Source organism: Chenopodium album, chromosome 18 (genome assembly GCF_948465745.1).
Source record: "Chenopodium album chromosome 18, dcCheAlbu1.1, whole genome shotgun sequence".
NCBI lineage: Eukaryota > Viridiplantae > Streptophyta > Magnoliopsida > Caryophyllales > Amaranthaceae > Chenopodium > Chenopodium album.
Genome location: NC_137851.1, coordinates 14,292,270 through 14,306,368, shown reverse-complemented (window position 1 = coordinate 14,306,368; position 14,099 = coordinate 14,292,270). Strand labels below are relative to the sequence as shown.

The 14,099-nt window shown below is 33.7% G+C and overlaps 1 protein-coding gene across 1 annotated transcript; it reads right to left on the bottom strand.

Annotated features, from left to right (window-relative positions):
• Positions 1 to 4,865: 4,865 nt before the first annotated feature.
• On the bottom strand, positions 4,866 to 13,471 carry LOC145593155 (ABC transporter D family member 2, chloroplastic-like). The gene is made up of 10 exons (XM_081649660.1): positions 13,064 to 13,471; positions 12,719 to 12,905; positions 10,531 to 10,598; positions 9,398 to 9,724; positions 9,131 to 9,295; positions 7,372 to 7,600; positions 6,582 to 6,829; positions 6,202 to 6,487; positions 5,559 to 5,827; positions 4,866 to 5,334 (listed from the first exon to the last, which is right to left on the bottom strand). The coding sequence occupies exons 1-10, from the start codon at positions 13,331 to 13,333 to the stop codon at positions 5,143 to 5,145; spliced, it is 2,241 nt and encodes a 746-aa protein (XP_081505786.1). The 5' UTR covers positions 13,334 to 13,471; the 3' UTR covers positions 4,866 to 5,142.
• Positions 13,472 to 14,099: the final 628 nt, after the last annotated feature.

The following is a 14,099-nucleotide window of genomic DNA, read 5'->3' as shown; positions in this document are numbered from 1 at the left end:
TGCATGTAGTTTTAACCATTTAATGCAATTTTACCTAATACGGTAATTTACATGTGGTACAATAATGTATACTATTATATTCCATAACTTTGGTTATATAAGAGGAGTTTTTTTTTTTTTTTTTTTGACAAATATATAAGAGAAGTTCACGTATTGTGAAGTTGTAAACTAGTGTGTGTAAAAAAAATCAAAAGCTTTTATCATACGGCTTACTTCCTATCTTCATCTCTTCAGTGATAAATCATAGGTTTTATTTTGGTCATTAATCATCACTTTGGCAATTTCTGATTCAATTACATTTATTGATTCTATGGCTTCAGTGATAAATCAAAAGCTTATGTTCTAGGAGAAATTGCACCGTATCAAGTGACTGAAGATGAAGAGGCTATTGATGAAGTGTATTAGAGTGGCTCACCAAAAGGAAAATTCACTATTAAATCGGCTGTTGCCATAAGCCGAGACAGTGAGGCAACGGACCTGGGTAATGTGCGTGGCTGGAAGCTAATTTGGAATATGAGAGTGCCTCAGAGAATACATTTTTTTTTTCTGGCTTGTTGCACAGGAAAGGCTCATGACTAACATAAACAGATTTGTTAGTGGCCTCACTGATGACCTGAGGTTCCTTGTTTGTGGGGAAGATGATGAAAGCGATGAGCATGTAGTGAGAAGGTGCCCAGCAGCTCGTAGTCTGTGGCGAAAATTGGGTGTTGCTTACTCCCGAATATGTAATGTTACTCATTTCCTAGATTGGATTTTAGAGAACATTGATGATGAGAAATCAGAGTTGGGAGATGAGTGGCCAAGGATGTTTGCGGTCAAATGTTGGTGGCTTTGGAAATGGAGAAATGAACAATGCTTTAAAGACCCTCCGTCAATTCCTATTGACCAAGTGAGTTTCATTTTTGATCGGGTTGGTATTATTAGAAGAGTTATGGAAAGGGATGATGTGGTCTTGAAATCTCAAAAGAGGAAGAGAGAAGAGGTGCATATTAGATGGATGAGACCCGAAATTGGGTGGGTGATGTTAAATGGGGCAGCTAAGGGTAATCCGGGTGTGGCTGGAGGAGATAGCTTGATTCGTGGTAGCAATGGGGAGCTGCATGAAGTTTTTGCTGTTGGCTGTGGGGTGTGCACGTCAGCACGTGTACAAGAGAAGAGCTTGTAGCTGTTATGAATGGGCTTAAGATTGCTTGGGATGGAGGTCATAGAAGAGTGGTCCTAGCTGTTGATTTGCAGGTGGTAGTGCAATTGTTGGTGGAGGATTCTTCCCCTAACTCTCCCTTTATACATATAATGCGCAGGTGTAAGGCTTTGATTTCTCGAAGAGATTGGGATATTAAAGTTATTCATTGCTATAGGGAAGCTAATCGGGCGGCTGACTAGTTAGCTAACTATGAAGTGAACACGGGGTCTAACTTGGTGCTTCTTGAGGTGCACCCGAAGGACCTTCATGCTATTTTATTGGAGGACTTGAGTGGAGTGGCTTGACCGAGAATGGTTCCGAATATCTAAGTTTCTTTTAGTTGAAATAAAGCCTTACGGCTAGTAGTTTTTTGCTTTTAGTTTGTTTTATTTTCGTGTTTTTCTTTTGGGAGCTTGTCCCTCGTGTAGTTCACCAAAAAAAAAATTGATTCAATAATAAGGTGCCATGTACTAGTCGAATTCCGCCCATTGACTCAATTTTTCTGACCTCATGTAAGTGGCATGCATTTTCTATATTTAACATTTATTGGCAAAAATAGCTATAAAAGCCCCAGACAATTTATTAAATCATACACCGCACATTCGTACATATGCTATACTAGTTGGTCAATAAAAAAAAGAATCGGATAATTTTAGGGCCTGTTCTCTTCAGCTCTAATAAGTTCAGTTTAGTTCTTAATTTCCTTCTCTCATAAAATATTCAATTCAATTCTGTTCAATTCAGTTCAGTTCCAATCAGTTCAGTCAATCAGAACAGGCCCTTAGTCTTAAATTGAGTTAGATCGCTTTTGCTAATTCTAAGTGATTCATGATTATGCCCTGTTCTTTAGAGCTGCTCTGCTCTCCTCTGCTGGGTCCTGCTATGTTCTGCTATTCTGAAATATGCCCTGCCCTGCTTCAATCTGCTTTGCTCTGCTTAAAAATAATACTTAATATTGAATTATCATAATAATAATAATAATTAATATTTAATAATAATAATTAATATTTAATAATAATAATAATAATAATTAATATTTAATAATTATAATAATAATTATTATATTAATAATTAATAATAATAAATAATTAACATTTAATATTTATAATAATAATAATTAATATTGAATTATAATAATAATAATAATAATAAGTAATTAATATTTAATAATTATAATAATAATAATTAATATTTAATAATAATAATAATAATGATAATAATAATAGTAATAATAGTAATAATTAATAATTATAATAATTGATTTTTTATAATAAAAATTAATATTTAAGGATAATAACTAATATTTAAAGATAATAATAATTTTTAATTTTTATTAATAATAATAAAAATAATAAATAAATAATATTTAATAATAATTATAATTTTTATAATAATAATTAATATTTAATAATAATATTTAGTGATTATAATAATAATGCGACAATAATAATAATAATAATAATAATAATAATAATAATAATAATAATAATAATAATAATAATAATAATAATAATAATAATAATAATAATAATAATAATAATAATAATAATAATAATAATAATCTACTCTGCTGTGCTCGGCTCTGTTCTGCTCTATTGAAATCTGCTCTGTTGACTCTTGCTCTGCTCTGCCCTGCCCAAAAGCTCAAAAGAACAGAGCCTAAAGCTTTTAATATATAACCTTTCCCCAACTAGGCCACATATCACGATCGATCAAGACCACACCAAAACTGACTTAACTTTTCCAAGTCTGACTAACAATTAGATCATGTATGTCAAAAGAATTTAGGAAAAAATAGGGAAAAAAAACACATATGGAATTACCATGATTGTACTATTTACATTAAGAGACTCAAGTTTCTTTCAATTTGACTATATATGGAAAAGCATTCTGTTAGCCTTAGACAATCTAATTCAAGCATACCCAGGCATAGAAGAGTGGTCCTAGCTGTTGATTTGCAGGTGGTAGTGCAATTGTTGGTGGAGGATTCTTCCCCTAACTCTCCCTTTATACATATAATGCGCAGGTGTAAGGCTTTGATTTCTCGAAGAGATTGGGATATTAAAGTTATTCATTGCTATAGGGAAGCTAATCGGGCGGCTGACTAGTTAGCTAACTATGAAGTGAACACGGGGTCTAACTTGGTGCTTCTTGAGGTGCACCCGAAGGACCTTCATGCTATTTTATTGGAGGACTTGAGTGGAGTGGCTTGACCGAGAATGGTTCCGAATATCTAAGTTTCTTTTAGTTGAAATAAAGCCTTACGGCTAGTAGTTTTTTGCTTTTAGTTTGTTTTATTTTCGTGTTTTTCTTTTGGGAGCTTGTCCCTCGTGTAGTTCACCAAAAAAAAAATTGATTCAATAATAAGGTGCCATGTACTAGTCGAATTCCGCCCATTGACTCAATTTTTCTGACCTCATGTAAGTGGCATGCATTTTCTATATTTAACATTTATTGGCAAAAATAGCTATAAAAGCCCCAGACAATTTATTAAATCATACACCGCACATTCGTACATATGCTATACTAGTTGGTCAATAAAAAAAAGAATCGGATAATTTTAGGGCCTGTTCTCTTCAGCTCTAATAAGTTCAGTTTAGTTCTTAATTTCCTTCTCTCATAAAATATTCAATTCAATTCTGTTCAATTCAGTTCAGTTCCAATCAGTTCAGTCAATCAGAACAGGCCCTTAGTCTTAAATTGAGTTAGATCGCTTTTGCTAATTCTAAGTGATTCATGATTATGCCCTGTTCTTTAGAGCTGCTCTGCTCTCCTCTGCTGGGTCCTGCTATGTTCTGCTATTCTGAAATATGCCCTGCCCTGCTTCAATCTGCTTTGCTCTGCTTAAAAATAATACTTAATATTGAATTATCATAATAATAATAATAATTAATATTTAATAATAATAATTAATATTTAATAATAATAATAATAATAATTAATATTTAATAATTATAATAATAATTATTATATTAATAATTAATAATAATAAATAATTAACATTTAATATTTATAATAATAATAATTAATATTGAATTATAATAATAATAATAATAATAAGTAATTAATATTTAATAATTATAATAATAATAATTAATATTTAATAATAATAATAATAATGATAATAATAATAGTAATAATAGTAATAATTAATAATTATAATAATTGATTTTTTATAATAAAAATTAATATTTAAAGATAATAACTAATATTTAAAGATAATAATAATTTTTAATTTTTATTAATAATAATAAAAATAATAAATAAATAATATTTAATAATAATTATAATTTTTATAATAATAATTAATATTTAATAATAATATTTAGTGATTATAATAATAATGCGACAATAATAATAATAATAATAATAATAATAATAATAATAATAATAATAATAATAATAATAATAATAATAATAATAATAATAATAATAATAATAATAATAATCTACTCTGCTGTGCTCGGCTCTGTTCTGCTCTATTGAAATCTGCTATGTTGACTCTTGCTCTGCTCTGCCCTGCCCAAAAGCTCAAAAGAACAGAGCCTAAAGCTTTTAATATATAACCTTTCCCCAACTAGGCCACATATCACGATCGATCAAGACCACACCAAAACTGACTTAACTTTTCCAAGTCTGACTAACAATTAGATCATGTATGTCAAAAGAATTTAGGAAAAAATAGGGAAAAAAAACACATATGGAATTACCATGATTGTACTATTTACATTAAGAGACTCAAGTTTCTTTCAATTTGACTATATATGGAAAAGCATTCTGTTAGCCTTAGACAATCTAATTCAAGCATACCCAGGCGCCAATTTTTTTACTGTCCCAACTCCAAAGAGGCACCCCGCTTGCCTGTAAATCTTCCATCATGGTTTCGAGTAAAGTGGCACGGCAATATTACAAAGTCGTGTCATGTTGTCATCCAAGGAAAACCCTGAACTTCAAATCAGCTACAATCCTATTTCTGACAATCTAATCCTTGCTTCTTGATTTATAGGCTTGATGGTCCAGTTGCGTTCAGTAGATTGTGGATCCATCTTTTTTATATTCAAAACCTTGCTGTGATAGTTTATCAATGATCTTCGGTGGCCAATACTAACATAGGTTACATCAGCAGCTTCAATCAAGCGGTATAGATGATCCTGAGTAGAGACAATAACAGCATTAAGCTTAAATTTAGCAAGATGAAATATACATCAAGTTTTAAACATGATCATTGGGCAGCATTCCACTTTCTTATCAACACTAGGTGTTGCAATGGAGAGAAAAGCAGTGATCGTTAGATTCATAGAGTTTAATATTGGATAAATTGCACATTCAGATGATAGTAACTTTATGACAGGGAATATTTGTTCCCAATGAATACCTCATTATCCTCATCCAAAGCACTGGTAGATTCATCCAGGAGGATCAGATATGGCTTAGCAAGCAGAAGACGTGCAAAAGCAAGGCGCTGTTGCTCACCCAAGGAAAGAATACTCGACCATTCATAAGTTGAATCAAGACCAAACCGAGGCACTAAATAGCCAAGGCGAACATCCTCCAATACTTTTATTAAATCCTTGGTAGTAGGCTTAAGTGACCTAGTAAAAACACAGCCTGACCCCTCAGTCTGCAGCAAGAAAGGTGGGCAACCTACAGCATCATGAACAACTTCAATCTTATTTCTAGAGAGATATCAATACAAAGAAAGCAACCCATAATAAAACAAGAAAGTTAGCAGGAATTGTGGTCAATTTGTGCTGCAGCCAGTGCTCAAAACATTTTTCTTTGACAGAACAATTTCACTGAAAATTTGACATCTGGAACAGGATATGCAATCAAATTTTCATGACTACTGAAATCAAACTTGTGATCAGCAACACCATGTTCCTTCTGCCTAATATTCAGTTCAGCCGACAGATCCTTTTTCTTTATATTTTCAGTAAAGGAGGAGGAGGAGGAGGAGGAAGATGGGGGGAGGGGGGGAGGGGTGCATTTCTTCAGTTATAACACTTCTAAGTGCTTACCAGTTTGCTCAACCCCATCTGAAGTTGGAATTTCAGCCCATGTTGGATAAAGCAACTGCTGGCGCAGGGAGCCCAAAACCATATAAGGTTTCTGGGGAAGGAAAAATATACCCCTAGAAGTTCTACTCTTAAATGGATCACTTTCTTCAGCATTTTCATGTGTAGAGACAGATTGGTTATCATCCAATTCTTTCACATAAAATGTGATTTTTCCGCTTCCAGAAGTCCAAAGACCAGCCATAGCTCTTAACAAAGAAGTCTTACCACTTCCACTAGGCCCAGTTATCTGTAAACATAAGAATGAGCCTGTAATTAGCATATTCCAAGCTGACTACTTCCAATAACAACAGAATCAAAGTAATGCCAGATTTATTATTTACCAACAGATTATCCTTTTCGTTAATTGACAATGTTAAATCCATGAGAATTGTAGACTTTTCTGGAGTCACCAGAGTCAAATGCTCCAAATCGACCAGCTTTTTACTACTTCCTTCTGTCAATGATCCATTTGAATCCAATAAAGTCTGATTTGTTGGACTCGTCACATTCTGATAGACAACATACACGTTACTTGTTGAATCAGTGAGGTTTTCTGAGATGTTACTATCAAGAAGATCATCGAATTCGCCTGCGCAAGTCAACAAGCCAAAATAAACCATCACAACCACAAAGCTCATTATTTTTAGAGCAGAACTAATGTTCAAAATGACTTTAGGAATTAATGATTCAACAAATCACTCTCTGAAAGAATAATCAGCACGCACAGAGCTGCTGTTTGAGCTCTCCACATACCATATCAGTGTTCACATAGTTTAAAACTTATGAGACTGTAGTACAAACAGCACTAAGAAAAATGTGGTTTATACAGACTAGGAATAAATGTTTATTATGGTTATTTCATTTGTTGGAACATATAATGTTGCTGTCGGACATAGTATGCTGGGTGGGCAGCCAGGAGTAGAGCTGCATGGGCACTTCCCTCCCAACTCAACCATACTCTAAACTGGGTCTTGTTAATGCTGTTGTATTAAATTATTCAAGGATCACAAGATATATGAGAAGCAAATGCTAGCAACATGTGTTTATATATACAAATAAAGGCAGCTCAGTCATGAGGCTATCTGCATGCAAGTTAGCTAACTGCAGATATACAAGGGAAAAAGTTGATACCTAGACGATCAATCACAGCAGAGAAGGCACTGATGGCTTGAAATTGATAGACGATGAGGGAAACATCTCCAAGGATGTGGTTAAAAGCTGATACGGACTGATTAATGACACCAAATTCAATCTTTCCAGAAAAATACAAGGGTGCAACAACTGCTGCAGGAAGGATTTGAATAAAATACCGGTAACCACTGGTGAAGAAATCCAGATTTCTGGAAGCTACCAACAGGCGCTGCAACACAGCCAAAAAAACATGAGATTAATGATGACAACAGGCATGTTTAAGCAATTGAAGAGAAATTACAAGTGTCCAATTTAGTGGATAAGACAGCTCATCTATATGGTTCAGAAGACATTTTCTCCAGCATGAAACACATCATAATTTTAGTAGCAGAACTCCACCTTGACAGCGGTGGTATCCAGACAGGCTGGTCAGTTTCATATTGATAATATAGGCAAAGTAACACAGCAAGCAGGACATGTGACAGAACTAACCACATTATCTTTTTTTTTTTTTAGAACTTTAACCACATTATCTTGCAAAATGGAGATCTTTAATAACGTAGGGCCTCTACATGTAGAAACACAACACTTGGTAAACATAATGAAGAATGGTGAGCTAATTAGAACTTAGTATATGCAATTCCACTTTTAAGTCTTTTATAAAATTATAAAGGGATATTGTCTCGTGTAAGAGTATGCAAAAATCTTCAAGAATCTCATGTTTGAGAGATTCGCGTAAAAACTTTGAGGTCAATGTTCAATACTTAATTCCCATTCCCTTTTGGTGGTCTTCTCACCCTCACCCATTTGCTGCCTCCCATCAAAATCCAACAACAGCACAATCATCATCATCACTCTTATTCAATCTTCTCACCCATTAATCTTCCATCTCCTTCTCAACCACAGCTATAAACCACCTCCAACACTCAGTGTACATCACTTTCTATACCAATAACCCCATGGCAATTTTGAAGACGATTAGATGAAAGAGAGATATAGTCATCACGAGAGAGAGCATAAATGAATCAACACCAAGAAAAAAGAAGCATAAATGAATCAACAACAAGAAAAAAGAACAAAGCTTTACTCTGAATTAATGACTGACTGAAAAAAGGCATAACAGAGGAGGCAAGAAGTGAAGTAAATAAAAAGCAATAGTAGCATAGCCTGACAAAACTCAAAAAAAGGAAAGCAGAACTCTAATGCTAGACAATGCAAAGAAGAAAGTGTGAATCATTTTCAAATGTATTATGATTTAATGCACTCTGGCCTATTATCTTGCAAATTAGAAGTAATGGTCAATCTCAACCAACTTTCAATACGCATTTATGACTTATGTTAGTTATGTACCAAAAAAATTATTGGCATAACGTATTTGATGACTGGTTACACATATTTCACTAACTATGAATAGCAAACTGAAGACCCCTCTCAACAGCTAGCTTTAACATATCTTATATTTAGGGAGCAAATGAGTTGACCAAAGTAAGGACAAAGGAAACAAATTAAAGAAAGGGCTTCTAGGACCAGGCGCATGTGCATCCAATCAATTAATCAGACACTAATACTGAACTCCCTGCATATTGGTTCTGCGAGATAAAACTTTTTCAGTGGTACTTCATCAAGACAAAAACTAGACACTACAAGGTGGCAACTCACTTAAGTTTTTCTTTGAAGAGCAGAGAAGAGTAGAATTGCCATCAGAAAATACATTGCACACCAGAGACAAAAAAAGATGATAAAAGATGAGAATCCTTACAGTTAAATTTTGAAAAGCACTGCTGAACCTTTGGACTAGCATTTGCAATTCATTTTCCTCGCCACTATAGAAAGCAATTGATTCTGCATTTTCCCTGACACGAACAAGTCCATAACGGAAGTCTGCTTCCTTTTTCTCTTGCAAAAAGTTCAAATTCACCAGTCCCTGAAATCAAACATAATGGATCAACAAACAATCAGAGATGAGAATTAAGCAGCAAAATAAAAGTTAAAAAAATAAAAACAATTATTGAAACAGCCACATTACCTTTCCCAGAAAAATACTTATAGCTGTTCCCCCAATTGAGTATATCAGAAGAACAATAAATAGCGGAGGATAGATGCCAAATAGTATGTTACTAAATGATATTAAATCAATTGCAGCATTAAACAGTGTCAAAGAGAAGGCAAGTGCTGTTCCTGTGAATGTACTCAGATCATCAACAATCCGTTGATCTGGATTGTCAATTGTTGACTGTGACTGAATTTTGTAAAAGCTCTGGTTCTGCAAATAACGCTTCATGTAAAAGGTTGTCATCCAAGATCTCCATCTCAAAGAAAGGGTTTCTTTTGCATAATCTCTCAATACAAAAACCTGCGAAAATGAATCCTTTTATTATCAACAAAATGACAGGCGACAGCTGGTAGAATTACTTGAATACAAACACTATAGCCACCTACAAGCACAAATCATAGTTTATCTGTTCTCAGCTCAGTATAAATTGAAACTCAAAGCACCTGAAGGGGGAAAAAATCAAGGTTACAAAATGAACCACCAACCATTAAATAAAAACTTCATTTTCCCACTGAATATGTAAATATATAACACTCTGATTTATCTTTGATATAACGGAAGGATACTAAATAAATTTAAAATCCCTATAGAAAGCTGAAAGTGTTCACACATACTTATTTCTCAAGGAAAAAACCATATTACCTCCATTCATATAATGCTGGAAAATTCTCTTCAACATTACATTGAAAATTTGCTTGTGTAAATAAATTACTAAGGTAGTGTCATCTTCGCTTGAATTTCACATATTTTATCTTATCCTATTAGCCCTAAATCTATCTTATATGAACTACCTTATCTAAACTTATTAGTCCTTACATTATCTTATCTAAACTTAACAATCCTTGTTTAGGTGAGTTCATTAGCCCTTATATTACCTTATGTGAACTTATTGGCCCTTATATTATCTAAACTTGTTAGATCTGAAATAAGTGAAAATAAGGTGGGCAGATCAGACCTTGAATGACTTTCTTCCCTGAAAACTACATCACTATTTCCCCCATCCCTTATACAAGCATCAGTACATTACAGCTACACACTAAACAACCAGTATAAAGAAGAAAAGACTGGCTAGACAGTACCTAAAAAAAGTTGAGCGATGTGCTCACCGGAATGCCAACAGAAAACCCGCCAAGGTAATATAATAGCTGCTTCATGAATTGGTCTTGATCTTTGTCTGGAGAATAAAATACCAAAAGATGAATCAGTAAGCCATTCAATTGTAATATAATCTGACAATCCTAAGAAAATGAAGCCGATAAAACCAATAAAAAAAATGACTTTCCCTCCGTTCCTTTTTATTCTTTACTTTTTGACTTTTATGGTCAACTTTAAGAAACTTTGACCTTAAAATGCACTATTATAAACCCAAAACCATAACATGTGGGATCTTGTTAGCTTTGGCTTGAAATATATTTCATAATACGTATTTTAAAATTTTTACTCAAGACTACTAAATATGTTCGTGGTCAAAGATGTGCATTGGAGATTATACAATTCAAAGCATAATGAATAAAAAGGGACTGAGGAAGTAAAATAAAAATAATAATAATCATAAAAAATCGTTGCACATATTCGCATAAAAATGATTTCCAAACTGTTTTACTCTAGGATTTTACGATTGATGATTCACCATCCAATCATATTTTGAATTGTCTAATCTACGACAGCTATGGTTGAACTTCTAGTGAGGCATCAAATGACTCCAACTAGATGATCACTGCATGCTTCAAAGGAGACAATAAGGGACTCCAGTATAGAGAGATAATGCAACAATGTATTCAACTCTTTATGTGGTTTGTCAAAGAGTTTGGAAGTATCTGAGCAAGCACATAAAGTTTCCTAAGAGAGACAGAGTATGGAAAATGAATTTCAGAATAAATCACTTAAGGGATTACTACAGGAGTTTATTGTACTCTCTCAAAATATAGACATAGACCTCTACAGAGAGTGCTAGCCTCCTGCTCACCAGACAGCAAGATCATTGCTCGATCATTGATGATCTCAACTGGCAGGCTAGAAATTGATAAATTCCAGCAACAAAAAACAAAGTAACCATGTACAAAGCATCTTATGGAGTAACTCATTAGAAATCAGGTGAAACCTCCTGAGTGGACACTGGAGAATACACTCCTCAGCATGGGTATTTATTCTAAAGCTTCATCAATCTGTGAATCAATGATGTACTCAAAGTGACAGAACATCATAAAGTGCACTATAACTCAATTTATATTTGCAGGCTGTGGCCGAGATATACATTTCGACTAAACTAGACAGCAACAATTGTCAAGTCTAGTTGAAAATACTGGACTCAGTGGTAGTACAACAGGTTATGTTGACCTAAGATTTCAATGTCCTTCAATTAACTCACAACTCAATGTATTAATGCTATCTTTTTACACCGTTCTATTGATTTTAAATGTGTTGACTTGCATTCCCATGATGCTACCAAAGATAAATTAAGATGCTCATGAACATTCTCGATTTTCCATTAATTTACTTTTCTTGTGCCAAGAAGGCACACAAAAGATGCAACCCTTGTGATAGGCTAAAAAATATACGTCATGAATATCCTAAATTCCTAAATTATTAACGCGGTTGGGGGGGGGGGGGGTTTGTGAAGAAAAAGAGCAATGCATGAATCCTAACAGCCCGTTTGATACACAATAATTCATGGAAAGTCTCATGTCAATTTCTACAATAATGCTTTCCTATCCCCAAACATCTCTCGTCCTTCATATATATATACTGTATTCCCTACATTCTTAAAGATGGAGACATGGAGTCTCATTATCATGACACTGGTTTAGGACTTTCCCTACAATATTATACCCCTTAAGAGTGCATGCACTATTGCACGGTGAGGGGATAGGCATTACTCCTAGGCTCCTAACACTCTTGTGACTATACATAACTTCTCACATTTCACAATTCTTGAACACCAAGAATATATCATCTTAACCCGACTTTGAATATCCCAATGTACATGAACACAATTGTACCCATTATATTCAACATTCAGCTCTACTAGTATTTCACATTTATTAGCTATGTCCACATAAACAAATTAATTTACTAATCCACAATATTTTAGTAACCACACAAAGGCAGTGATGTATACATGATTTTATATTATGTCTTGGGTAGCACACCCCGAGACTTTAACCAACTAAGCTAGATCGCATCTACATAGTTCGTTCATTAGTTGAGAGCACTATTCCACCATTAAGAACACATCCAAGTAACAGCTAAACAAAAGAAAAATTGTAAGATAGTAGAAGAAAGTGTACTACTCACTAGCAAGAGCATTGTAGAAATCACGGCCAAGAAAACTGAAAGCAACGCTAATACCAGTAGTCCCCAAAGTCAAAGCAAAAACAGCAGCCAATTGCAATCTAGCTTGAACTTTATCTTCAGATGACCAATATGGTTTTGCCACTTTCAAAAACCTCCTATATAGTGTACCAACATCAGGCAACTTCCTCTGCAATTTCATCAAAAAAAAAAACAACATTTTCACAAATAATCTCAAAACCCCACAAAAATTAAACAAAAACCCATCAAAATTAAACAAAAACCCATCAATAATCTGTCATAAAACAAATCCAAAAAAAACACAAACAACAAAAAAGAGGAACTAACAGCATCAGAAACAGGCGGGATCGAAGAAGAAGAGCACTTAATACTAGAATCCCTTTTCTGGGGTTTCAATTTAAGGAAATGGGTACATGTAAATGGGATAAAATAAGAAGATTTAATTGAATTTGAATGGCGTGAAGAAGAAGATGAAGATGAAGATGATGAAGAAAGTGAGGATTTTCTCCTAAGAAGCGGCATTGCAGGAGAAGTGTAGAAGTTGGAAATTGTAGTACAAGGAAAAGAGGTGAATGAAGAAGAATGAAGAGGCAACATAATGTATACAAGTATTTGGCGGTTTATGAAGAAGGGCAGTTACGCAGAGTAGAAGGTGTAAGTGTGTGAGTGCAGGAGAGGAGAGAGAATGAAGATTTGTTAAGAGGTGGGATTTTGTGACTGTGCTGTGTTACGTGTGTGGCTCTTGTGCTTACTAACACTTCACTTCTTTCTCCAATTTTCTTGTACATGAGACTTGTTTTTTTGGCAACTCATGTAATTGTATGAATGAGATGTAATGGGGAATATGTAGCTCCTGAACATGATAATGATCTAAACGTGATCATGATTCAAATATACTACGCGATTGTGATGTAATGAAGTTAATGATGGATTAGCTAATTTTTATATGAATGCGAATTATCTTTCTCAATTTCACCATACAATTCTTATTTACTTCTTAATTTTATCCAAAATCACGAATTATTTTCTCCCCATTTTTCCAAATTGCAATGTGTCATATTGCCAACCCAAATCCTCCTCGATCCTTTCTCTTGTACCTTTGAGGAAGATATATGAAAATTTAAACTATATTTAGTTTTTATAATCACATTAGTAATTATGCTGATGACAAAAGATGATTTCATTATTATACACAAGTGAAGATTGGATTTTTCCAACAAAGGAAATAGAAGGACGCAATCTCTTAGTACCTTAGATTTTGTTTGTCATTTTTGTATATTGCAAGTGCATTTTGTTAATTGAATGTGTGTTTTAGTTTACCATAAAAGTCCTTATTTTCTCAACTAACGTTATTAACTTATTA

What these genes read in the sequence shown, in the direction of transcription:
- LOC145593155 (XM_081649660.1), bottom strand. Translation starts at nt 13,333, where the DNA reads ATGTTGCCTCTTCATTCTTCTTCATTCACCTCTTTTCCTTGTACTACA. An exon ending in TTTCTACAATGCTCTTGCTA is followed by an intron (nt 10,599 to 12,718) that starts GTGAGTAGTACA and finishes TTTATTCTCCAG; the next exon opens with ACAAAGATCAAGACCAATTC. An exon ending in GTGCTTTTCAAAATTTAACT is followed by an intron (nt 7,601 to 9,130) that starts GTAAGGATTCTC and finishes GCTGTGTTGCAG; the next exon opens with CGCCTGTTGGTAGCTTCCAG.